The 25,362-nt window shown below is 47.5% G+C and overlaps 3 protein-coding genes and 1 pseudogene across 3 annotated transcripts in view; all 4 read right to left on the bottom strand.

Annotated features, from left to right (window-relative positions):
- Positions 1–12,736: 12,736 nt before the first annotated feature.
- On the bottom strand, positions 12,737–14,503 carry LOC121166054 (IQ domain-containing protein F2-like). Its single transcript, XM_040995087.1, has 3 exons — positions 14,416–14,503; positions 14,192–14,254; positions 12,737–13,123 (listed from the first exon to the last, which is right to left on the bottom strand). The coding sequence occupies exons 1-3, from the start codon at positions 14,431–14,433 to the stop codon at positions 12,737–12,739; spliced, it is 468 nt and encodes a 155-aa protein (XP_040851021.1). The 5' UTR covers positions 14,434–14,503.
- Positions 14,504–15,460: 957 nt separating this feature from the next.
- On the bottom strand, positions 15,461–17,484 carry LOC121166046 (IQ domain-containing protein F2-like). The gene is made up of 3 exons (XM_040995079.1): positions 17,427–17,484; positions 17,201–17,281; positions 15,461–15,895 (listed from the first exon to the last, which is right to left on the bottom strand). Exons 1-3 carry the CDS (start codon positions 17,442–17,444, stop codon positions 15,512–15,514), a joined length of 483 nt encoding a protein of 160 aa, XP_040851013.1. The 5' UTR covers positions 17,445–17,484; the 3' UTR covers positions 15,461–15,511.
- Positions 17,485–18,653: 1,169 nt separating this feature from the next.
- LOC121165985 lies at positions 18,654–19,046 on the bottom strand (annotated as a pseudogene).
- Positions 19,047–22,461: 3,415 nt separating this feature from the next.
- LOC121166008 (IQ domain-containing protein F2-like) overlaps positions 22,462–25,362 on the bottom strand; it is a 28,795-nt gene continuing 25,894 nt past the window's right edge. Inside the window, exons 3-5 of the mRNA XM_040995032.1 lie at positions 24,414–24,467; positions 24,179–24,268; positions 22,462–22,851 (exon numbers count right to left, since the gene is read on the bottom strand). Coding sequence (XP_040850966.1) covers positions 22,465–22,851; positions 24,179–24,268; positions 24,414–24,431 — 495 coding nt within the window. The 5' untranslated portion in view covers positions 24,432–24,467 and the 3' untranslated portion in view covers positions 22,462–22,464. The remainder of the gene's footprint in view (positions 22,852–24,178; positions 24,269–24,413; positions 24,468–25,362) is intronic.

The raw sequence follows: 25,362 nt of genomic DNA, 5'->3' as shown, positions 1-25,362 counted from the left end.
GCTGTAATGGCTGGAGCTGAGCAAATCCAAAGCCAGGAGCCAGAAGCTTCTTCCAGGTCTCCTGCTTGGGTGCAAGTTTCCAAAACCTTGGGCTATCCTCCACTGTTTTCCCAGGCCATAAGCAGGGAACTGGATGGGAAATGGAGCAGCCAGGACATGAACTGGTGTGCTTGCTATTGCACCAGGCCCTTCAATTTTTTTTTTTAATGTGGTAAAATATACATGAAATGTACCATTTCAAAGTGTGTAGTTCAGTGGCGTCAAATATATTCACTTTGGTATACAACCATCATCATCCATCTGCAAGGCTGTTTTCTTTTGCAAAAATGTATTTGAAAGAGATAAGCTCATTAACAAATAATTACATACATACATTTATATAGACAGGAAGTAAGTGAGGGATAGACAGACACCCACCACCTGCTTATTCATTCCCCACGTGTCCACAACAGCCAAGGTTGGCCCAGGGGACGCCGGGAGCTGGGAAATGAGTCCTGTCTCCGACCCAAGGTACTTGAGACTTCCCACTGTGTGCATGAGTAGGAAGCTGGAGTTAAGATCAGAGGTAGGAATTGAGCCCAGGTATTCTGACATGGAATGCAGGCATTCCAAGCACCAAGTAGCACTTTTTTTTTTTTGGAAGGCAGATTTACAATGAGACTGAGATTGATATCTTTCATCTGCTGGTTCATTCCCTAAATGGCCACAATTGCCAAAGCTAAACTGGTCTGAAGCCACCAGGAAACAGGAGCTTCTTACGGGTCTCTTACATGGGCTCAGGGGCCCAAGGTCTTGAGCCATCCACTGCTGCCTTCCCAGGCCATTAGAGAGGCGCTGGCTTGGAAGTGGAGGGACTCAAACCGAGGTCCATTTGGGATGTTGGCATTGCGGCAGAGGCTTTAGCGCCCCCTTTCCCTTCTAATAACATCCTAACCGCTAATCCAGATACCTACTCCTCCAGGTCTTTTTCATCTTACAAAACAAAACAAAAACCTTTGTACCTGTGAAACAATGATTCTCTGAACCATTCTTGCTCTAGTCCCTGGCAGGCACTAAAAGTCGCTGTAATCTCTAGCTCTGAATTTGACTACTCTAACTACATGAGTGGGATAATAGAGTATTTGTCTTTTTGTGACTGCTTTGTTTCACTTTGCATAATGTTTTGCAGCCCATGTCAGCTTGTCTTTCTACTGCTGAATAACATATCACTATGCACACCTTTATGTTTATCCATCCATGGACGCTTGGGCTGCTTCTGCCTTTCAGTTCTTTGAATAGTGCTCCTGTGACGAGAGGTGTGCAAACACTCCTTTCTCTTCAAGGCCCTGTATCCAATTCTCTTGTGTATATATTCACACATGGAATTGCTGGATCACATGGAAGGCTACGTTCAATGTTTTTAGGAGGTGTGCTGGTGAATACACTAACTTATAATTTTCACTAACAGTTCACAGGAGTCCTACTTTTTCAACAGCTTTGCCAGCACTTACCTCTGTTTGAAATTTTCAAGAAGGAGTGAGAGAAAGAGCCCTCATCCACTGGTTCATATCCCAAATGTCTGCAGCAGGCTGGGCTGGGCCAAATCCGGGAGCCAGGAACTCACTCCAGTTCTCCCACATGGGTGGCAGGGATTTAATCGCCTAGGTCATCACCTTCTGCCTCCCAGAGTGTACCCTGGCAGAAAACTGGACTCCAGAGCAGAGTTAAAACTCAAACCCAGGCACTCTGAGGCAGACTGTGGCCACCTGACTGGTAGTTTGTCAGGTCAGCTCTCTGTGCCATCTGGGAGGATCTCCCCTAACAGGCGTGATGTGGTACCTTATTGTGGTTTGAATGTATACTTCCCTAATTGATAGTGATGGGAGTGTTTTTTTCAATGCTGTTGCTGGCCATCTGTAACTCTTTGGGAAGACATTGGCCGGCTTGATGAGATGCACAGCTCCCTTGCACTCTGTTCACTTTAATTCTCCTTCTTTGTGTTCCTCAGACTCAATCATGTCAGTTCTGCTTTCAAAATTGGCTAAACCTTTCTTCCGTCTCTTCAGATCTGCCCTTGAATCTCTCTAGTGAAATGGTCATTTCAGGCTTGACACTTTCTGGATCTGGAATACATTTTTGGTCTGTTTATGTTTTCCATCTTCACATTGTTATTTCCATTTTGTCCAGGAGTCATTTTCTTCACTTGGTTCATGTCATCTTTAAGTTCTTTGAGCATATGTGAGGGTCTCAGAAAACTAAAAGCTGCCTCCTGTGGGGACCTTGTGTTGTGGTGCAGTGAGTTAAGCCTCACCTGTGATGCTAGTATCCCATCTGAATGCAAGTTGGAGTCTCAGCTGCTCCATTTCAGTCCAGTTCCTTGCTAAGCTGGGAAAGCAGCAGATGATTGTTAGATTAACTGTTAGGTTGCCAACTGCCCGTGCAAAGAAAACTTCAGCCAACTGTAAAAAACACAAAAGGGCCTTTATTTGGGAAATCTGCTTCCGGGCCTTTCCCCTTGTAGTGGAGACATAGACAGAAGTAGAGAGAGAGAAAGAAGCTGCAGGAATGAAGGCAGGCAGAGGGACGTGCCTGCTACAGATGGGACTAGGCCAGGTCAAAGCCAAGAACCAAGAACTTGGGCCACCATTTGCTTCCTCCCAAGCATGACAGTAGGACAATGGACAGAAGTGAAAGTGGCATTTGGCCACAGGCTCTCAAGTATGGGGTTGGGTGTCCCAAGCAATCAGCTAACCCACTGAGTTACAATGTCTGCTCTTCCCCCTAATATTCTGAGGAAGGTTCCATTGCACGTGTTTTATACCCCTTCCAACACAGAAGCTGACATAGACTCTGTTTCAGGTCCTAATTAGGTAAGGAATGTCTGAGTCTATCATTGGTCCACCGGGGGGCCTTGCTGGCCCAGCGATGACGTATCTGGCTTTGCGGTCTTTCGGTTCTGGGCCAAAGTCTGAGTGATGTATCAGCCCTCCTCCTGCACCCATGGCAGCCATCAGTGATGACCCAAATGTGACAGACCTGGATGGAGGTTTAGGCTGCTGGCTTCAGTTTGGACAAACCCAGGCCCTTGCAGCCATTTGGGAAGTAAGCCAGTGAATGGAAGATTTCTCTCTGTAACTAAGCCTTTCAAATAAATAAATTAACAACAACAACAAAAAATTAAAATGTATACTTAAAAATTCAAAAATTTTCTTTTTTTCAAGTTCACATTTTATGAAGTTTGTGCTTTCTTGAAGTTTGCAAGGCCTAGGCAATTTTGCTTCTTTTTTCCCCTCTTAAAAAAATTTACAAAAATGAGCAAATTTTCCAATACAGATTTAGGAGCATAGCAACATTTTCCACTCTACCCACCCTTCTGCCCGCATTCTTCACTCATTTCCTCCTTTTTCCTTTCTTTTATCCCCCTGATTTTTACAATAGCATATTTTCATTTCACTTTGCAATCACAGGCTTAAGATGCCCATCCACAGCATAGTGGGAAAACACTCTACGCCACTCCTCAGGAGTAAAAAGGCTGCAAGCAACGATCAAATCCCAGGCTGTTCATCTCGTTCTATTTAGTTACCACAGATCAGGAAAGCATGTGAGATTTGTCTTTTGGGGACTGATTTATTTCATGAAGCATAATTGTAAGGAACAACTCGAATAGCGACCTCAAAGACTGACTCCGCCATTCTGGACCCACACTGAATGCTTGCTTCCCCAGCACTACCATAAGTCTCCTAGGTCTTGGTCCCTTTAAGGCTCAGTTGCTTAAGTAAGCTTCATGCCCTTTGGGCTCCAACTGTGCTTTCTGCCAATCCATGCATTTCAGGCCCCCCATACCTGACAGCTCTGCTCCAGCAACCCCCTGAGGCATCATCTCTGGTGTTCTCCTACAGATACAATTGCCAATCCCCGACCTGGCACTCCCCATACCCACCTCAAGGCTATAAAGGTGCCCCTTCTTCTCCTGCTCTCTGCCTCTGTCTCTCTGCCTTCTCTCCAATTTCTGCTCTCCCACTTCCTTTGTTCTCCCTCTACCCTTTCCAACACAGCTCCAGCTTTCCCGCTGCCCTGTAGCTGCCCTTCCTGCCAGAACAAAGGACCTCTTGTAAGACTCATGTTCTCTGGCATCTTGGATTTGTGGAGAAAAAAGCTAACAATAATGGTTTCCATTTGGATGCATTTAGTGGCAAAAAACAAGAGTTCATTCTTTTTATGGCTGAATAGTAGTCCATAGTGTATATTTATGACATTTTTTTTTTCCAGCCAGCTGCTGGGTATCTGGATTGATTCCACAGTGTAGCTCTTGTGAATTGCAGTACTGTTAACCTGAGGGCACGCATGCCTTTCTCATGTTGATTACATTCACTTCGCTATCGTCCCAGCAGAGGGTCTGGGTCATATGGTAGATCCTATTTTCAGATGTCTGAGGCATCTCCATACTGTCTTTTATAATAGACACACTAGTTTACCGTCCCCCCAACCATGAATCAGGGTCCCTTTCTCCCTCGCCAGGATTTACTGTCTTCTGATTTTTGTATGTTAACGATCCTAACTGGGATGAGGTGAAATCTAATTGTGATTTTTATTTTTATTTCCCTGATGGCCAGAGAATCTGAACATTTTTTTCTTTTCTTTTCTTTTTTGCAGCAAAATAAGCTTATTTTTATTTTTTTTTTATTATTTTTTTTTTAAAGATTTATTTTTATTATTTTTTATTGGAAAGGCGGATGTACAGAGAGGAGAGACAGAGAGGAAGATCTTCCATCCGATGATTCACTCCCCAAGTGAGCCGCAACGGGCCGATACTATGCCGATCCGAAGCCAGGAGCCTCTTCCGGGTCTCCCACGCGGGTGCAGGGTCCCAAAGCTTTGGGCCGTCCTCAACTGCTTTCCCAGGCCACAGGCAGGGAGCTGGAAGGGAAGCGGGGCTGCCGGGATTAGAACCGGCGTCCATATGGGATCCCGGGCGTGCAAGGCGAGGACTTAACCACTTGCGCCACCGCGCCGGGCCCAATAAGCTTATTTTTAAATTCAGATTTTCCCACAATTTTTTTTTCTGGATTTATTTATTTTTATTGGGAACGCAGGTTTTCAGAGAGAAGGAGAAACAAAGATCTTCCATCTGCTGGTTCACTCCCCAAGCGGCCACAGGCCCCAGCGGTTGAGGATTTGAGCTCTGAGCAAAGGAACCGTTTGAAAGGAGGAGGCTGGCCTGGAGGTGGGGTGCTGTGGCTATCTGAGCTTTTTCTGAGCAGAAGCGCCCTCCTGGGCACAAATTCCCCAGTATTCCCGGGCTCCTAGGACCCTTCCTGGCTCCCGCATGCAGAATGCAGGTTGCTCGGGAACATCCGCACTTCGGAGGACCATGGAGCAGGGGGGAGTAGGGTCAGGGGAGAAGAGTGGCTCCTTTGATTGGAGCCTCCGCATAGACGCCAGGGTTTCCAGCGCAAGTTACGTCAGATCCACGCAGGATGCGCTGTCCTTGCTTTCTTGAGAGAGGATTATTGATGACACCCTACTCCGTGACCTTTTTTTCAAGCTACATTATTTGTCCAGGTTTTTGAACTTAAATCCCGCTCCCTGCTTTTTTTTTTTTTTTCCCTTTTTTTTTTTTTTTGGTCTAGAACAAATGCCTAAGAGTGCAATTTTGTTCGTTTCCGACTTTCGGAAACTGTCGGATTGTTGTCCAGGGTGGCTGTGTCATCTTAGATTCCCAAAAGCTGTGTATGAGAAATCCAGTTTCATCACATCCCTCAGCAGCATCTGGTTTTAGTATTTAAAAAGAAAAAATATTTAGCCATTCTGACAGATGCATAGTGTTGTCTAAATTTGCATTCTCTTAACGGCTACTGAAGCTGGAAAGGTGTTCAAATGCTTATCTGCCATGTATCTATTCCCTCCAGTAAAATGTCTCATTCCTATTGTCTAACTTAGTGCTGAGGATTTTTTCCTAAAAATGTATTTTTAAAGGCTTATGTATTTTACTGGAACTTTAGAGTTGAGAGAGAGAGAGAGAGAGAGAGGATCTTCCATCCACTGGTTCACTCCCCAGATGGTCACGATGGCTAGAGCTGTGTTCATTCGAAGCTGGGAGCCAGCAGCTTCTTCTGGGTCTCTCCCATGGGTGCAGGACCAAAGACTTGAGCCATCCTCTGCTGCAATGCTCAGTTTGGGAGTTAGAATGTGTAGCATCTGGATATCTATTAGAAAAGCCAAACTGTAGATCACCGAAGACATAAAGTGCTGGCTAGCAGGAGGAACAACTGGAACTTACTTTCATTGCTGGTGGGAAATGCAAAATGGTGCAGTTACTCTGGAAGACAGTTTGGCGCTTGTTACAAAGTGCAATGCACTCTCACCATAGGACCCGGCATTTTTTGCTCCTGCTTGTCTCTGCTTAAGGGGCACCGAACACTGCTGTCCATTCAACAGCCTGTGGGTGTTTGTGGTAGCTTTATTCACATCTGTTCTGGCTTCGAAGCAGCAAAGGTGTCTGCAGTAGGTGAATGGAAAAGCAACATGGAGTATATCCCTAAAAGAGAATGCTATTTAATGCTGAAAAAGAGATGAGTTATCAAACCACGAAAAGACACGGAGAATCTTAAATGCATGCTGCTCAGTAAAAGACTACAAGTTGAAGAGGCTGTATACTGTGTTTCCCACATATATGATATTCCGGGGGGAAAAAAAAGGCCAAACTCTGGTGCCAGCAGGAAGAATAGGAATTGCCAGGGATGGTTTTTGGAGGGAGGGCGGTGAGGAGTGCATAGGCAAAGCACAGAGGGAAATTAAGCTGCATGTGCTTGACCTGGGTGGCTGTTTGTCAACACAGTTTTCAAGTCCGTGGGCCGTCCCACCCGAGGGTGAGCTCTCTGTAGGCTGCAGCCTTTGGATGATTATAATACGCAAGTGTGAGCTCATGAGTCACACTGCAGGTGCCGCTCTGGTCGTGGAAACTGTCCGTGAGTGAGGCTGGGCACGCGTGGGGAAGTGGCGGCAGGCTAATCTCGGCCTCCTTCTCCATCTGTGCTACAACTTACCTTTAAAGAAGTTGTAAGTAAAAAAAAAAAAAAAAAAAAATCCAGTTGCAGGTCCTTCCTCTGAGAGGTGGTTTGTAAACATTTCCTCAAATCCCGTGGCTGCTCCTTCCACTTCCCTAACTGGGCTTTTATGGCATGGGTTTCATTTGAATGAGCAGTTTTCCTTTTTTGGACTGTGTTTCTGGTGTCAAATCTAAGAGCTTTTTGCCTTAAACTTTTTCCTTGTTTTCTGAAAAGTGTATTGTTTTAGTTTTTGAAAATTGAAATTGGTGCTCCATTTAGAGTTGATTTTTGTTTGTGCTGTGAGTCAAGGCTCATTTGCTTTTTTTTTCATTAAAAATTTATTATCATTTTATGATACAGTTCCATAGGCCTTGAAATTTTCCTTACTCCCACCCCAAGTCTCCTCCTCCCCCAAGTTCCCCTATGTTATTACTATAATATTGTTCTTCAGAAACAGTCATATGTTCATCATTACAGGCATGGACAATGGCAGAGTCCAGCATCTTATTGTCAAGACATAGTTAGCAGTTTCATTGGGAGTCCATCTTTGATCTGGAAGTAGAGATGCATACTGCATTGTATCCTCACATCTGGATCTTTGCTTTTGTCTCCATGGGTATCCAGTTATTTCATTCAGGGTCGTTTGCTAAGAATGTGGTCTTTCCTCCATTGAATTGCTATTATACATCTGCCAAAACTCAATGAAGCCTGCCTGTCTGCACAGGGCTGTTCCTGGGCACTTCTTTGATCCTATTGATTTATCCTTCCACCAATGCAGCCTTACCTTGTCTGCTGAGCCTTAGTAAATTGGGTGGAGTGGAGTGATGTATCCCATTTTAGTATTTCTTTCCTTTTTTTTTTAATTTGTTTTTATTGGAAAGCAAGATTTACAAAGAGAAGACGGAACACAGAGAATTCTATTTCCATTCACTCTTCACTTCTCCAAGGGGCTGCAATGGTCAGAGCCGAGCCAATTCAAAGCCAGGAGCCAAGAACCTCCTCTTGGTCTCCCACACGGGTACAGGGTCCTGAAGCCCTGCGCTACCCTTCACTGCCTTCCCAGGTCATAAGTAGGGAGTTGGATGGGAAGCAAAGCAGCCAGGTCACAAACTGGTTACCCATATGGGATTCTGGCATTTGCAAGGGTAGGATTAGTCAATTCAGTCATTGTGCTGGGCCTTCTTTTTCTTTTCTTTTTTTTTTTTTTTTTGTCCTGCATTTATTTGTTTTAAAGATTTATTATTATTTTTATTGTTGTTGCAAAGTCAGATTTACAGAGAAGAGGAAAAGCAGAGAGGCAGATCTTCCATCCATTGATTCACTCCCCAAGTGGAGTGGCTGCAATGGCTGGATCTTAGCCAATCTGAAGCCAGGAGCCTGGAATCTCTTCTGGGTCTCCTACATGGGTGCAGGGGCCCAAAGCCATCCTCAACTACTTTCCCAGGCTGCAAGCAGGGAGCTGGATGGAAGCAGGACTGCTGGGATTAGGACCGGTGCTCATATGGGATCCAGGCACGTGTAAGGCGAGGACTTTAGCCACCAGGCTGCCGTTCTGGGCCCTCCAGTATTTATTTTTATGTGAGAGGCAAAGTTACAGAGAGAGAAACAGAGATAGAGAGATCTTCCAGCCACTGATGAACCGAATAGCCGCAACAGCCAGAGCTGAGCTGATGGAAAGTCAGGAGTTTACTCTAGATATCCCATGTGAACTCAGGGATCCAAGTAGTTGGGCCATCTGGTGCTCCCAGGCACATCAGCAGGGAGTTGGGTTGAAAGTGGAGCAGCTAGTACTCAAATTGGTGCCTAGATGGCGGGCAGAGGCTTAGGCTGAAATACCACAGCACCAGCCCCTATGCTTCCTTTCAAGATGGTTTGAGCTAATCTTGAGCTTCTGCCCTGCTTTTTGTGAGGGTTGATTTCACCTGTCAGCCAGCCTGGGCCATGAGATGCCCAGTTAACAGGTTAAACGTGCTTCCTGAGAGCGTTGCTGAAGATGTTTCTGGTAGAGATGAGTGTTTGAATTGGTTGACGGCATAAAGCTGATGATCCTCCCCAGTGGATGGTCATTCATGCTGCTAAAGGCCTGACCAGAATGGAAAGAGGGAGGAAAGCTGACTGAGCCCTGCCTGACCCCTGGAGGTGAGTCTCGGATCTCCCGAGGGCAGTGATGCTGACTCAGCCTTTGTTCGTGGTTCAGCATGGGTACCACGGGCTTTGTGGCCCTCGGGCCTTTGACCTACACTATTGGCTGTGCTGGGTTTCCAGCTGGCAGATGGAAGAACGTGGGCCTTTGTAGATTCTGTAATTAAAATAGCCGTCTTCGCATATATAGCTCTGTTTCTGGAGGACCTGACTAATATATCAGACACATTTTAAAACAAACTTGGCTATGCCTGTAAAATGCTTTTCTGGGATTTTCTGACAGTAATTGCCTTGAACCTGTGCATTATTTTGTAGATAACTGACATGTTCACTCTGCTGCCTTTCAGTTTGTGAACATCATGGATGTATCTGTTGACTTAATGCATCTTCAGTTTCTCCACCCACATCTCTCATGGGTGACAAGGGCCCATGTTTGTGGGCCTGCCTCTCCTGCCTTACAGGCACATGAGCAGAGAGCTGGATTAAAAGTGGAGACTCTAAGGCCTGGAGCAGCAGCCTAGTGGCTAAAGTCCTCACTTTGCATGCACTGGGATCCCATATGGGTGTTAGTGTCCCAGCAGATCCGCTTCCCATCCAGCTCCCTGCTTGTGGCCTGGAAAAGCAATCAAGGATGGCCCAACGCCTTAGGATCCTGCACCTGTGTGGGAGACCTAGAAGAAGTGCCTGGCTCCTGGCTTCAGATTGGCTCAGTTTCAGCCATTGTGGCCACCTGAGAAGTGAATCAGTGGATGGAAAATCTTCTCTGTCTCTTCTCCTCTCTGCATATCTGAATTTCCAATGAAGATAAGTAAATACATCATTAAAAGTGGAGACTTGAACTGGTGCTCACACATCTGCATTGCAGGTGGCAGTTTAATGTGGCATGCCACAACACTGTGCCAGCTCTTTGGTTTCTTAAATTAGCATTTTGTAGTTTAGAGCTTGTAGATCTTTGTACGTATTAAGTGTGTTTCTAAGGAGATTATTTTCTTTGGAGCAATTTTCTTTCATTCATTTTTTAAATTATATTTTGACAATCTTTACATAGTTAATTAGGGTAAAAAGGTTCAAGGGCTATAGGGAAGTGGGTAAGACTATTATTTCCATATTGTTTCCTTCATGTATCTGAGGTAAAGGGGGATATTGAGGGAGAAGCCCCACCCAGTTTTCCACCCACCCCAAGTCCCGAATGTGGGGCATGCTCTGAGATACTTGCTCAAGTGGTTTTGATAGTTCACCATTTATGAATCGCTGCCAATCTCGCCACTCCAAGCACGATGAGGTCGTTGAAGAATCCACTGATTGACACAGTCCCTCATGGAGTCTCCGTTTGCCCAGTATCATTCATTTTTTAAAAAACATTCCTCAGAATGTTTTATGCAGATAACCATGTCATTTGAAAGTCGGGATGGCTTTCTATCTTCTCTTCCATTTTGCATGCCTTTTCTTCCTTTTCTTGCCTAATTGCCTTGGCGGAAACTTCTGTACAGAAGTGTGTGAACAGAAGTGTGTGTGCCCTGGTCCCTCATCTTAGAAGCAGCAGCATTCCAATCGTTCAGTGTTAACTATGACAGGTTTCTCTTTGATTCTCTCGATCAATTTGAGGTGGTATCTGTTTCAAGCCTGTTGCACTTTTAAAAAATCATGAATGAGTGTTGGATTTTTTTAAATAGCTTTTTTTTATATTAATTGATGGTTTGCTTTTGATGGGGACAAAGATCTGTCATTTGTTTCGCCTCGAGGGAAGCCAGCTGCATTTGTGGGATGGAAACGAGTTGATGAGAAGGTGGCAGTCCAGGCTTCCTTCAGTTGAGTGGGTGGTGACATCATAAGTGGAGTTCAGGCAGAGAAGAAGTAGAATCAGACAGTTGGAGAGGAGGTGGTATGAATTATTCAGCATAGGAAATGTAAATGCAAAGTATCAGAAAAACTTATGGGAAAACATGTCTCGTTGGGATATGTAGTCAGGACAGTAAATGGAGACATGACTGCTGGTTTCCCTCAAGTCATGTTGCCCAATTTTGCAGGTGCAGGACTGGGAGATGTCTGGGTCCATGCCGCATGTGTTTGCAGTATGGCGGAGGAAAGGTGGGAAAGGCAAGTCAAGGTGTGCAGGGGCCAGATTCTCTCAGTGAAAAGAATCTAGGGTCTGCATTGTGTCAGTAAGTAAAGCTGCAGCACTAGCATGCCACTGGGGCTCCGGATTGAGTCCTGATGGCTCCATTTCTGATCCAGCTCTCGGCTGTTACACCTGGAAAAAGGGGCAGAAGATGATCCAGGTCCTTGGGCTTCTGCTACACACAGGGGAGACCTGGAAGAAGCTCCTGGCTTTTGACTTCAACCTGGGCTATGACTTTCCCTCTTACTTTAAACAAACCAACGTCTTAAAAAATGTCTGAACTGGATAAATCAAAAGTGGGTGAAAAATAATGGGTAGGGTCAATTGGTAGACCTTAAGACACCTGAAGCATGGTCTTTGGAAATTGCTGAACCATAGGGAAAGAAGGAAGCAATTGCTAGGGGGAGTGCTAGAGAAAGACTTGAGCAGTAGTACAATCATGTTGCTGAGGTCTAGCACCTCACGGGCCCAGTCAGTGACCCCTAACATCTGTGGTCGTTTGAATAAAATGTGACACACACACTATCTTATTTCAGGGGCTCTGCAGCCCACATGGCTACTGGATGCCATAATGGATAGTAGAGATGGAGAACCTCTCCGTCCTCACAGAAAGTTCTATTGAATGATGCTGCGCTAGGGTAGCCCTAACAGTGGGTGACTGAGGAGGGACATGGGATTGGCTTATTTGAGGGAAGAATTGAGGGGTTAGATTGTGTGTCATCTTGGTCAAGGATAAAGCACCCTGAATGGAGATATGAGTAGTGGTGGGGTCATATCAGAGAGGACCTTGTTTGTTACACAGGTCCTGGGAAGAGGTTTTGGATCCAGGGGTTTGCTGAACAAAAATGGAGGTGCTGTAAATTTCAGATGTTCTAGTCCCCAGGACCATCACCTGCCTGTCAGCAGGTGCAGCCCACCCTCCTTCTACCTCTAAGGGCACTTCCTGGTATTCAACTGGGCTGCACTGTTCAGGTCTCAGGAGGAGTCAGCTGTATCCTGGCATTCTCTCTCTAGTTTGCCAAGGAGAAAACAGAGGCATCTAAGGCTTATGCTGTCAGAGCCATTTTTCATAGTCTGCTCATAGTCTGTGTGGAGGAGCCCAGGGTCTTTAGAAAGGTGATACGCCCTCGTCTCCCCAGTGCCCCATGAGAAGAAAGGGACCGGCCTGGGACTTTGAGCTTTGTCACACAGCAGGAGAGTTTCTGTTGTGACAATGGAGTGAGTAGCACGCGGCTACTGTCACTCTAAACCAAGGTGCACAGACCCTGCTGGCACAGTTCACTGATATTACGGCTAAGGAGGAGGAGGAAGAGGGTAAAGGGAGGAAGGGGGAGGAAGGGCAGCAAGGCCCAAAGGTGAAGTTTCTCTTAGCTGGAAGACAATAGGCAGCACACCAGATCTGAGTGATGTTTACTTTTGACAGGAGACTGTTGGCTCATCAACACCCTTAGGAGTTGATGATCTCGATGTGGAACTGCAGGTGGGTGGTGGTGACCACACAGTGGCACTGGAGTTGTGCACATGTCTGGCAGTTATGGCACTGCCAGTGGCACTGGATGACGTAGATAGCATTGAGCACCTGGCAGTATCGCCAGTGGACGCGCCACATGCGCACCAAGGACTGGAGCTTGGTCACTGCCCTCTCCCTCTGTGCGTAGGCCTGCAGTGCCGCTCGCCGCTTCTTCTCCAGCATTCTCAGCAGGGTCATCTTCCACCAGCGCTGGATGATGCAGGCCCTGAGAGCCATGTGCAGCAGCGTGCGGCGCACCAGAGTGCCACGCCACCAGGCCTGGATCTTTATGGCTGCTGCTGTTTCTTTTTTCTTTGATTTTTTCTAGACAGAAAGAAGAGACATTGCTCAGTTCATGTCTTGTCATCTAACGCTAGGATCCAACCTGGTGCTCCCAGATAGATGCTAAGACCCAGCTACTTGAGTCTCGTACCTCGCGGGGTGTGCATAAGCAGGCAACTGAATTGGTGAGCAGAGCCATGTCTTGAAAATGGACATTGGGACTTGGGTTGGGGGTACCTGGAGTGGTGACTAAGCCACTGCACCAAGTATCTGCCCCTGAATTCTCTTTCTCTCTCTCTCTCTTTTAAAGTTTTTTTTTTTTTTTAATGTGAAAGGCAGAATGAGAGAGTAAGCAGGCACACACACACACACACACACACACACACACACACACACACACACAGTTTGGGAGAGATCTTACTCCCCCTGGTTTACTTCCCCAGTGGCTTCAATGACCAGAATTGGGCCAGCCCTAAGCCAAGAGCTTTTGGAAGTTTCCTATAAGTGTTCCATAAGCACTTAGGCCACTTAGAATCAGATGTGGAGCAGTCGGAACTCAAAGTGGTACCCTGGTGTGATGCTGGTATTACAGGAGGTGATCTTCCTGCTCTGCCACAGCACCATCCCATGAATTCTGTGTTAACACCAGTTTTCCCTCAGACAGAGCAGGGATCAGCAGGGCTCTAACAGGAGCCAGCATATTGACAGTGACCGTGACCTGCCAGGAAGCCCCATCGCTGCATCCTCTGAGTCCCAGCATGCTTCACTGTGCTGGAGCCATATAACAGTGGTGGCCAAGTCTTGATGAGGTTTGTTCTCTCAGCACGTGCTCTGATCACCACACATTCAGAACATTCTGCTCTTGTAATAACTGTCCCCACATCTTCCCATCTCTGCCCATGTCGTAGAGGATGACCCTGCTTCTCCACCGTGACCCTCTATGTGACTATCAGGCCTGACTCAGTGGGACCAAGCTGAGGAGGGGAAGTGGAAATGAATTACTGATGCTTGATGAGTTGAGACAAGGAATCCACCAAGGACAAAAATCCACATCCTAGGGATGTGCACATCAATGTCCTGGTTTCCCTAACAACAAGAAATTGTACCCACCTGCTGCTTTTTCCTTCTCTGTTGAATTTGCCAGTAAGTTATTTCTTCAACATCATTCTCGATCTGTCATCAGAGGAAAAATGGGAAGCACACAGCTGGGTTAGGACTGCAGTGTGGTATCTGTCCAAAGCCTCTGCATCTGCCTTCTCTTGTGTGAGACCTGTGGAGCCCAGCTGTTGCTCACCCATCCCTAACTCCCAGGTACATGTGGTCATGTCTCTTACACAAAATCCAGATCCCATGGTCTGCTTCTAGATGGTTCCTTAGCCCAGATTTCTCTGCTTCCTAAGGCCTGACATGAGTGACATGAGTGAGGGGAGAGGTGTGAGTTCACAATTGATTGTGACATCGGCCTTAGCATGTCTTCCACAGAGTGGAGTCTGCCCCACTGTTGTCTTGGTCTGCCTTCCTGCTTCCCACCAACCAGAGCCATTCCCAGCTCAGGGTGGCTGGTCTGGCACCGTGTCCTGGCCTCTCCTCCTGTGCCTTCTGGTCCTCAGTCATGCTGCCATGAAGGAAGGAGCTGGTGCCAGAGATCTCCACTGGCTGTGCAGGATCTTCCTCAGCTCAGGCTTCCTGGGATGTCTGGACTGAGGCGCAGAGACCTCATCTTGTCTGAGGAATCCAGCAGCAGCAGCAGCAGCAGCAGCAGCAGCATTAGCAGACAGGCCAAATGTGCCTAGAAGGAAACCAAGCTAAAAGTGAGGTGTTCTAACCTGAGAAATCACTAGTTCTTAGGATCATCACCTGCCCATCAGCAGATGCAGTCCATCCTTCTTCTACCTCTAAGGGCACTTCCTGGTACTCATCTGGGCTGTACTGTTCAGGCTCCAGGAAGAATCAGCTGTATCCTGATGTTCTCTCTCCGTCCTTGCCAAGGAGTAAACTGAGGCATCAAAGGCCCAGCTGCCCCTGGCCTGTGCTGTCAGAGCCATTTTTCACAGTCTGTCCAGACGTGTGTGGAGGAGCCCACGCTCTTCAGGAAGGTGATGTGCCTGTATCATGGGTGTCTCATGATCTGAAAGGGACCGGCCTGGAACTTTGAGCTTTGTCACACAGCAGGAGAGTTTCTGTTGTGACAATGGAGTGAGTGGCATGCAGCTACTGTCACTCTAAACCAAGGTGCACAGACCCTGCTGGCACAGTTCACTGATATTACGGCTAAGGATGAGGAGGAGGAAGAAGGTTAAGGGAGGGAGGAAGAGGAAGGGCAGTAAAGCTGAAATTTTACATTTTCTCTTAGCCAGAAGACCATAGGCAGCACACTAGATCTGAGTAGCAGTTTATTGTGGACAGGAGACTGTTGGCTCATCAACACCCTTAGGAGTTGATGATCTCGATGTGGAACTGCAGGTGGGTGGTGGTGACCACACAGTGGCACTGGAGTTGTGCACATGTCTGGCAGTTATGGCACTGCCAGTGGCACTGGATGACGTAGATAGCATTGAGCACCTGGCAGTATCGCCAGTGGACGCGCCACATGCGCACCAAGGACTGGAGCTTGGTCACTGCCCTCTCCCTCTGTGCGTAGGCCTGCAGCGCAGCTCGCCGCTTCTTCTCCAGCATTCTCAGCAGGGTCATCTTCCACCAGCGCTGGATGATGCAGGCCCTGAGAGCCATGTGCAGCAGCGTGCGGCGCACCAGGGTGCCACGCCACCAGGCCTGGATCTTTATGGCTGCTGCCTCTCTTCTGATTGATTCTCTCTATACAGAAAGAAGAGACATTGCTCAGTTGATGGCTTACCATCAAACCATGATCCTCCTGGAAGCCTGTACTCTCCTAAATATTTTAACTTACTTAATAGAGAGAAATGGTGACTGAGCAAGATATTCTATTAATTGGTTTACCTCTCAAATGCCCACGACAGCCACGTGGAACTCAACCTGGGTTTTCTGTGTTGGTACAGGGTCCACCTATTGAGCTTCATTATTGCCTTTCAGGGTGTGCATAAACAGGAAGCGAGAATGGTGTTGCACCCCAACATTAAGACTAGGGATGGTGATACACGTTGTGGTGACTTATCCACTGTACCAAATTCCTGCCCTTGAACTCTGTCTATTTTTAAACAATATCTAGTTTATTTAATTGAAATCAGAATTAGAGCACAAGGAGAGAAAAAGGATAGAGACAGAAAGAGAGAGAACAAGAAATATATCTTCCATTCCCTGGTTTTCTTCCCAAAAGGCCTCAACTACTGGCACTGGGTCAGACTGCAATCAGGAGCTAAGAGTTTCTTCTAGGTCTCCCATAAATGTCAGGGGGTCCAAGGGCTTGGTTTGATGCCTGCCAAGGATCATATGCAGAGTAACCGGAACTCAACCACACCCATATGCATGATGCTGTTGCAGGAGGCAAGTTCAGCTGCTCTGTCACAGCACCAGCCCCTGAGTTCTGTGTTAACACCTTCCTCTCTCAAAACAAGCAGGGATCAGCAGGGCTCTAACCGTAGTTAGCATATTGATTGGTGACTGTCACCTTCCACGAAGACCTACCAGCACACATCACAGTCCCAGTGTGCTTCACTGCTCCATCACTCCCGTGCTTGGAGCCACACAAGAGCCATTAGTGACTGGAAGGTGTGTCAAGGACAAGGGCTGTTCTCATTGCACCTGCCTTTGCAGGGCTCACGGCTCCAAAGGGGAGGGCTGGTGTTTGACCTGCTGACTCTGTCAAGAAGCCCCGTCCTCTCCACTCAGGGCATTTTCTCTCTAACATGCCCTCGTCTTTGGAAGCTTCCTCAAAACATGCTCCGCTCACCCCACACATTCTGCTCTTGGATTAAGAGTCCCCACGGCCTCCCATCTCTGCCCATGTTATAGCGGATGATCCTGCTTTTCCACTGGGACTCTCTGTGTGACAGTTAGGCCTGACTCAGAGGGACCAAGCTGAGGAGGGGAAATGGAAATGAATGATTGATGCCTGATGAATTCAGATGATGGATCCACCAGGGGAAAAATATGTGCACACAAATCTCTTGATTTCTCTTAGCAACATGGAATTCTATTTACCTTTTTTCTTCTCTGTTGAATATACCAGTAGGTTATTTCTTCGACTTCCTCAACATCAATCAATATTATGTTTCCATTAACCTGTCATCAGAGGAAAAATGGGAAGAAGCACACAGCTGGGTTAGGACTGCAGTGTGGTGTCTGCCTTATCTTGTGCGAGACCTGTGGAGCCCAGCTGTTGCTCACCCATCCTTAACTCCCAGGTACATGTGGTCATGTCTCTTACACAAAATCGAATCCCCATGGTCTGCTTCTAGATGGTTCCTTAGCCCAGATTTCTCTGCTTCCTAAGGCCTGACATGAGTGACATGAGTGAGGGGAGAGGTGTGAGTTCACAATTGATTGTGACATCGGCCTTAGCATGTCTTCCACAGAGTGGAGTCTGCCCCACTGTTGCCTTGGAGTGCCTGCCCTGCTTCCCACCTGCCAGAGCCATTCCCAGCTCAGGGTGGCTGGTCTGGCACCGTGTCCTGGCCTCTCCTCCTGTGCCTTCTGGTCCTCAGTCATGCTGCCATGAAGGAAGGAGCTGGTGCCAGAGATCTCCACTGACTGTGCAGGATCTTCCTCAGCTCAGGCTTCCTGGGATGTCTGGACTGAGGCGCAGAGACCTCATCCTGTCTGAGGAATCCAGCAGCAGCAGCAGCAGCAGCAGCATCAGCAGACAGGCCAAATGTGCCTAGAAGGAAACCAAGCCCCACAGCAACACAGAAAGCAGAAGCAGGAAGTGGAACACATATTTCAAGGGTGAGATTTTCGTAGGAGGTGATTGGCCTAGTGTTCAAGATGGTGTTTGGGATGTGAGCATCCGTTGCTGCAGAGCTGGGTGAGTGCTGGCTCTCCTCCCAGTTCCATCTTCCTGGAGGTAGCTGGTGATGGTTCAAGCAACTGGGTCTCTGCCGCCCACCTGAGAGAGCAGGGTTGGGTTTTGTCTTTTTTGTTTGTTTGTTGTTTTTGATTACTTATTTAAATTGAAAAGGCAGATCTACAAAGACGAGACAGAGAGAAAGAACTTCCACCTGCTGGTTCACTCCCCAAGTGGCTGCAAGGGCTGGAGCTGTGCTGATCCGAAGTCAGGAGTCTGGAGCCTCTTCTGGCCTTCCTACACAGGTGCAGAGTCCCAAGGCTTTGGTCCTTTCTGCACTGCTTTTCCAGGCCTGAAGCATGGAGCTAGATGGTAAGTGGAGTAGCCGGGACACAAATCGGCACCCATATAGATCTTAGCACTTGGAGGTGGAGGGTTAGTCAGTTGAGTCTGGAGTGAGTTCTTCCATAATAAATTGCCAATATTTTTGAATTAAATTGCTAAGACTTGAGAAGTTGAGAGGATCCATAAGGGATGAGAAGGTTCTCTCCGAACTTGGGAAACCTTAGCACATCTGGTACTTATTTCCAGTGGGGCTTAAACCTTTACAGACATTATTTTTTTTCCATTTTATTTATTTGTTTTTTATAGTTATACTCTTGAGAGGTGCAGTATCACTTGAGTTCTGTATTCAATGGCTTTTGCAGCGAGGTTGCTTTGGAACTTGGCATGAACCACGCCACTGCTTCCATGAGCATGAATTCCCTTTCCCCAGATGTTTCTAGTTTTGTTAGGTTTGTTGCCAGGGGTCACTATGTTGTTCTTTGCTTTGTACGCGTAGGCACGCCTCTTGCCCAAGTGGAATTGAGTTTCATCCCGAGCATAAAAACCTTCAATTTTAAGCAGTGCCGTGCATTCCCTTTGGATCTGGAAACCTCAGTTGTAGCCTGCATAAATGGCCTTGCACCGGTCTTCCAGACATGGTTGTCTTCTAGAAGTCCTGTACCCAGTAGGCTCCACAGGCACCAAGACGGTGGAAACCATAGATCATCTAAGTGATAAAAAGTTCTGTCAAGCATTTGAGAGGCCATAGTTAAATTTCTGATACACCCTGCTGGGATTTGTATGTGATCTTTTTAGGATTTTTTGCTCAGGTGGTGGCAGGGATAGAATTGTGTTTCTGATACAGAGACTTCACTTTTTTATAATTTGTTTCACAACAAAATCACTAATTTTTAAATGTTTATCACAGAGGTGAGGAGATGGGGATTTCAGACTCATTTGGGCCCCTGGTAGGGATGGAGAGGGTTAGGGAGAAGGAGAGGCAGTGAGGAGATATGTGTGTAGTGGAATGGTGGGGTAGGGGTGTCCAGCTCCTTGCTATTTGATTATGTTAATGGCAGAGGATGGAGATGGTCTATTGATGCTGCCTCACCGGCCCGGTCTATGCAGGCACACCCTCGGAGCGAATGCCCCAGGATGTTGAGTGGTTGTTGTGTAACAGGTGACAGATTCCATTTGTCCTCAGAGTGGTTCTTCCTGGTTCTCTCTGTATAAGTTCCGAGGCCTGTTGGTTGTCCGTGTCTTTCTCAGAGTGTCCTTGGGCCTAGGTGCTTTCCGTAGAACTTGGCCTGAAGTACTATGTTTTTTTCCCAATCCCTTGAAAAGGAACTTGAAGTCTTCTGTTGGATTGCAGGAAACAGTTGTCTTGTGTTTCATGTGCTTCTGGGTATCTCCTTCATCTTTTCTCTGGGAGTCAGCTACAGGGGTGGCCTAGTCCCACAACCTGCGCTCTGCGCTCAGACCACACATCCATGGCTGGTTCCCTGAGGTTGGGATCCTGTCAGTCTAAGGTATTTCATGCAATTTAAGGGCCTACTCTGCCTAGGCTACTCTATCTGGCCCACCCCCAGCTCCAATTATCACTTTCTTTGGTAGTGCTGTAGTCTGGTCCAAATGGCTGCCTGAGCTATTTCCTGAATGTTTCTGCAAGTGTATCAGCAGGGTTGGGGGCGTTTCTAAGACCCCTAACAGGTTAGCCCCTAGCCCCAATTCCTGTTAGCGCAGGCAGGTACATTGGTCTGACCCAGTCCACCCCCAGATTGGCTCTCATATACACCAGTGGGTATCATGGCCCAATCGGGGCAACCCCGTGAACCCCTAACAGGCTGTTCCCCAGACCCAGCTTTCAAGTGCACTGGTGGGAGCCATAGCCCAATGCAGCCTAACCTGAGACCTGGCTCACATCCACTAGGGAACATTCTGATTGGGTTGAGATGACTCTCTAATACCCCTACCAGGCTGGCCCCCAGACCTGGCAGGGACACACCAGTACATGCTGCAGCCTAGCTTGCCTGATCTGCCCACAACCCAGTTCTTGCATGTACTGGCCAGTATTGCAGTCTGACATTTCCAATCTAAGAACATGAGCTATCCTTTTCTGAGCCATGTAGATACCTGCTGGTTACCATTTTAGCTCCTCATCCTTTTTTTTTTTTTTTACTTTTTATTTTTTATACCCATTTGGTTTTATTTGGAAAGCAGATATGTAGAGAGAGGAGAGACAGAGAGCTCCCACCTGCTGGTTCACTCCCCAAATGATTGCAATGGTTGGTCCAAAGCCAGAGCTAGGTGCCTCTTCTAGGTCTTGAATTGAATGTAGGAGTCTAAGGACTTGGTATATATTTTGCTGATTTACCAGACACATTAGCAAGCGGTAGCTGGATTGGAAGTAGAGCAACTTATATTCAAACTGGCAGTCATTTGGGATGCTGGCACTGCAAAAATGCTTAGCTCATCATGCCACAGCATGGTCTTTTTACATTTTAAGATTACTTACTTAAGATTGACCTAGGATTATAACTATCATCTCAATGTTCAACAATCTCACTTGAAGTAGTAATATCAAAGGTTTCCGAGGAAAATGCGGTGCCTTTCCACTCCTTTATGGGGCTTGATTTACTCTTTACACATTGAGAGACCATCCACACAAATTAGTAATCATTGCTTTATTCAATTATCTTTTAAATCAGAGGAGAGAAGGGAAGGCAGGAAGCACATGTAGACTTTCTTCAGTGTCTACCTTGCGTGTTCCCTTTCCCAGCGCTGTTGATTTCTTCATGTGGCTCCATGTCGCTCTCAACATGCCTTTTATTGCAGCTGGAATGCTCCCTGGTCTCGGAGAGCAGGTGTCCCTGTGAGGAGCTGTCTCAACTTTTATTTTAGAGGATCTTGATTTTCAAAAATGTCTTTGAGAGACAGAGAGACATGGTGTGTGTGAGAGAGAGAGAGAAGAGGAAGAGGAGGAAGAGAAGGAGGGAAGAGGAAGAAGAGGAAAAGGAGATGGGGAAGAGGAAGGGAATGGAAGGGAGCTTTGTATGGATCTCCCATGTAGGTGGAGGGTCCAAGGATTTCTGCCCCTGGCTTTCTGCCTCCAAATTAATAAACATTTTTGAAAAGGAAGTATATTTTTTTTAAAAAAGATTTATTTATCTTTATTTGGAAGGTCGTTACAGAGAGAGAAGGAAAGCTAAAGGGAGAGCTTGCATCTGTTGGTTCACTCCCCAGATGGTTGCAATGGCTGGAGCTGGGCTGGTCCCAACTGGGAGTAAGGAGTTCCTTTATAGTCTTCTATTTGGGCAGAGAGGCCCAAGAAATTTGGGGCATCATCTGTTGCTTTCCACCAGGCCGTAAGTCGGGAGATAGATTGCAAGTTGAGCATCCAAGACTTCAACTAGTGTGCACATGAGATGGTGGCACTGTAGGCAGAGCCTGAAGCTGCTGTGCTACAGCAGTGATGCCATAAAAGGAAGTATTTTGATAAGAATAACATTAAAGAGGAACTAAAGCTAAAAGTGAGGTGTTCTAACCTGAGAAATCACTAGTTCTTAGGATCATCACCTGCCCATCAGCAGATGCAGTCCATCCTTCTTCTACCTCTAAGGGCACTTCCTGGTACTCAACTGGGCTGTACTGTTCAGGCTCCAGGAAGAATCAGCTGTATCCTGATGTTCTCTCTCCATCCTTGCCAAGGAGTAAACTGAGGCATCAAAGGCCCAGCTGCCCCTGGCCTGTGCTGTCAGAGCCATTTTTCACAGTCTGTCCAGACGTGTGTGGAGGAGCCCATGCTCTTCAGGAAGGTGATGTGCCTGTATCATGGGTGTCTCATGATCTGAAAGGGACCGGCCTGGAATTTTGAGCTTTGTCACACAGCAGGAGAGTTTCTGTTGTGACAATGGAGTGAGTGGCACACGGCTACTGTCACTCTAAACCAAGGTGCACAGACCCTGCTGGCACAGTTCAGTGTCTAAGGATGAGGAGGAGGAAGAAGGTTAAGGGAGGGAGGGGGAGGAAGGGCAGCAAGGCCCAAAGGTGAAGTTTCTCTTAGCCAGAAGACCATAGGCAGCACACCAGATCTGAGTGATGTTTACTTTTGACAGGAGAGAGCATGCTGTTGGTCAAATTAGAAGTGACTGATCTCGATGTGGAACTGCAGGTGGGTGGCGGTGACCACACAGTGGCACTGGAGTTGTGCACATGTCTGGCAGTTATGGCACTGCCAGTGGTATTGGATGGCATAGATAGCATTGAGCACCTGGCAGTATCGCCAGTGGACGCGCCACATGCGCACCAAGGACTGGAGCTTGGTCACTGCCCTCTCCCTCTGTGCGTAGGCCTGCAGCGCAGCTCGCCGCTTCTTCTCCAGCATTCTCAGCAGGGTCATCTTCCACCAGCGCTGGATGATGCAGGCCCTGAGAGCCATGTGCAGCAGCGTGCGGCGCACCAGGGTGCCACGCCACCAGGCCTGGATCTTTATGGCTGCTGCTGTTTCTTTTTTCTTTGATTTTTTCTAGACAGAAAGAAGAGACATTGCTAAGTTCATGTCTTGCAACCCAGGGCCAAGATTCAGCCTGGGACTGCTGTATAATGTAGGACCCAGTTTCTTGAGTTTCATCTGTTGCTTCTCAGAAGGTGCATAAGCAGGCAACTGAATTGGTGAGCAGAGCCATGTCTTGAAAATGGACACTGGGACTAGAAATGCGGGTACCCGCAGTGGTGACCAAACCATTGCACCAAATACCTGCCCCTGAAATCTCACCTCTTATTTTAAAACTTATTTATAATTCTTCGAAAGGCAGAATGAGGCCTGGCGTGATAGAGTAATGGTTACAGTCCTCGCCTTGAACATTGCAAGATCCTACATGTGCGCTGGTTATAATCCTGGCAGCTCCACTTCCCATCTCGCTCCCTGTCTGGGAATGCAGTCGAGAATGGCTCATAGCCTTGGGACCCTGCACCCACGTGGATGTTCCTGGCTCCTGGCTTCGGATTGGCGCAGCTCCAGCCGTTGAGGTCACTTGGGGGAGTGAATCATCGGACAGAAGATCTTCCTCTCTGTCTCTCCTTCTCTGTACATCTGCCTTTTCAATGAAATAAATCTTAAAAAAAAAAAAGGCAGAGTGAGACGCGTGTGCGAGTGAGAGAGAGAGAGAGAGAGAGAGAGAGAGAGAGAGAGATAGATACTGAGGACTAGATCTTCTATCTTTGTTTTACTTCCCAAATGGCCTCCATGGCCAGAGTTGGGCCAGCCCAAAACCAAGTGCTGGGAGTTTCTGTGTTTTCCCCTGGATGCAGCAACCCCAGGTCTTGTGTTCTGCTGCCCTCCAAGGTTTGGACATAATGGATGTCCTGCCACAGGTGGTAATTTTCAACTGATTTGCCACAATTCCAGTGTTAGGATTCTGTGTGAATATCAGCCCTCTCTCAGAGAGGGATCAGCAGGGATCTAATGAAAGCCAGCGTATCGATGGTGACCATCACCTGCCAGGAAGCCCCATCGCTGCGCCCTCAGAGTCTCAGCGTGCTTCACTGAGCTTGGAGCCATAACAGAGCTGTGGCCAGGTCTTGGGGAGTTTTATTCCCTCAGCACATGCTCTGTTAACTCCCACATGGAACGTTCTGCTCTTAGATTAAGAATCCCCACGTCCTTCTATCTCTACCCACCATGTTATAGCGGATGACCTGGCTTCACTGTGACACTCAGTGCATGACTCAGGGGATCAGGCTAAGGAGGGGAAGTGGAAATGAATTACTGATGCTTGATGAGTTGAGACAAGGGGCAAAATATGTGCACACCAATGTCCTGATTTCTCTTAGCAACAAGGAATTCTACCCACCTGCTGCTTCTTTCTCTTCGCCTCTCTAAGACGCCATTCAGTTATTTCTTCAGTATCCTCAATTTCAACGATCATGAACTGTCCGTCAACCTGTCATCAGAGGAAAAATGGGAAGAAGCACACAGCTGGGTTAGGACTGCAGTGTGGTGTCTGCCTTCTCTTGTGCGAGACCTGTGGAGCCCAGCTGTTGCTCACCCATCCTTAACTCCCAGGTACATGTGGTCATGTCTCTTACACAAAATCGAATCCCCATGGTCTGCTTCCAGATGGTTTCTTAGCCCAGATTTCTCTGCTTCCTAAGGCCTGACTTGAGTGACATGAGTGAAGGGAGAGGTGTGAGTTCACAATTGATTGTGACATCGGCCTTAGCATGTCTTCCACAGAGTGGAGTCTGCCCCGCTGTTGCCTTGGAGTGCCTGCCCTGCTTCTCACCTGCCAGAGCCATTCCCAGCTCAGGGTGGCTGGTCTGGCACCGTGTCCTGGCCTCTCCTCCTGTGCCTTCTGGTCCTCAGTCATGCTGCCATGAAGGAAGGAGCTGGTGCCAGAGATCTCCACTGACTGTGCAGGATCTTCCTCAGCTCAGGCTTCCTGGGATGTCTGGACTGAGGCGCAGAGACCTCATCCTGTCTGAGGAATCCAGCAGCAGCAGCAGCAGCAGCAGCATCAGCAGACAGGCCAAATGTGCCTAGAAGGAAACCAAGCCCCACAGCAACACAGAAAGCAGAAGCAGGAAGTGGAACACATATTTCTCTCTCTCTCTCTTTTTTAAGATTTTTAAAATTTTTATTGGAACGGCGGATATACAGAGAGGAGGAGAGACAGAGACAAAAATCTTCCGTCCGATGATTCACTCCCCAAGTGGCTGCAATGGCTGGAGCTGCACCAATTCGAAGCCAGCAGTCAGGAGCTTCTTCTGGGTGCAGGTGCAGGGTCCCAAGGCTTTGGGCTGTCCTCAACTGCATTCCCAGGCCACGAGCAGGGAGTTGGATGGGAAGCAGGGTTGTCCGGATTAGAGCCAGCGACCATATGGAATCCTGGCATGTGCAAGGTCAGGACTTTAACCACTACCCTATCGTGCCTGGCCCCGTTTCTGTATCTTGATGGCAGTAACTAATGCTGCGGTCCATGTGGGGGTGGTGACAGCTTCAGGAAACTACATTGCCTTTGGATGTGCAAAGAAGCTT

This window comes from Ochotona curzoniae, unplaced genomic scaffold, assembly GCF_017591425.1.
Source record: "Ochotona curzoniae isolate NIBS_2020 unplaced genomic scaffold, NIBS_Ocur_1.0 contig_908, whole genome shotgun sequence".
NCBI classification, from domain to species: domain Eukaryota; kingdom Metazoa; phylum Chordata; class Mammalia; order Lagomorpha; family Ochotonidae; genus Ochotona; species Ochotona curzoniae.
This window is presented reverse-complemented; position numbering and strand designations above follow the sequence as displayed.

Coding starts and splice junctions, on each gene's coding strand:
- LOC121166046 (XM_040995079.1), bottom strand. Junction 15,896..17,200: donor TTCAACAGAGAAGAAAAAAG/GTAAATAGAATT, acceptor CTTTCTGTATAG/AGAGAATCAATCAGAAGAGA.
- LOC121166054 (XM_040995087.1), bottom strand. Junction 13,124..14,191: donor AGAGAAGGAAAAAGCAGCAG/GTGGGTACAATT, acceptor CTTTCTGTCTAG/AAAAAATCAAAGAAAAAAGA.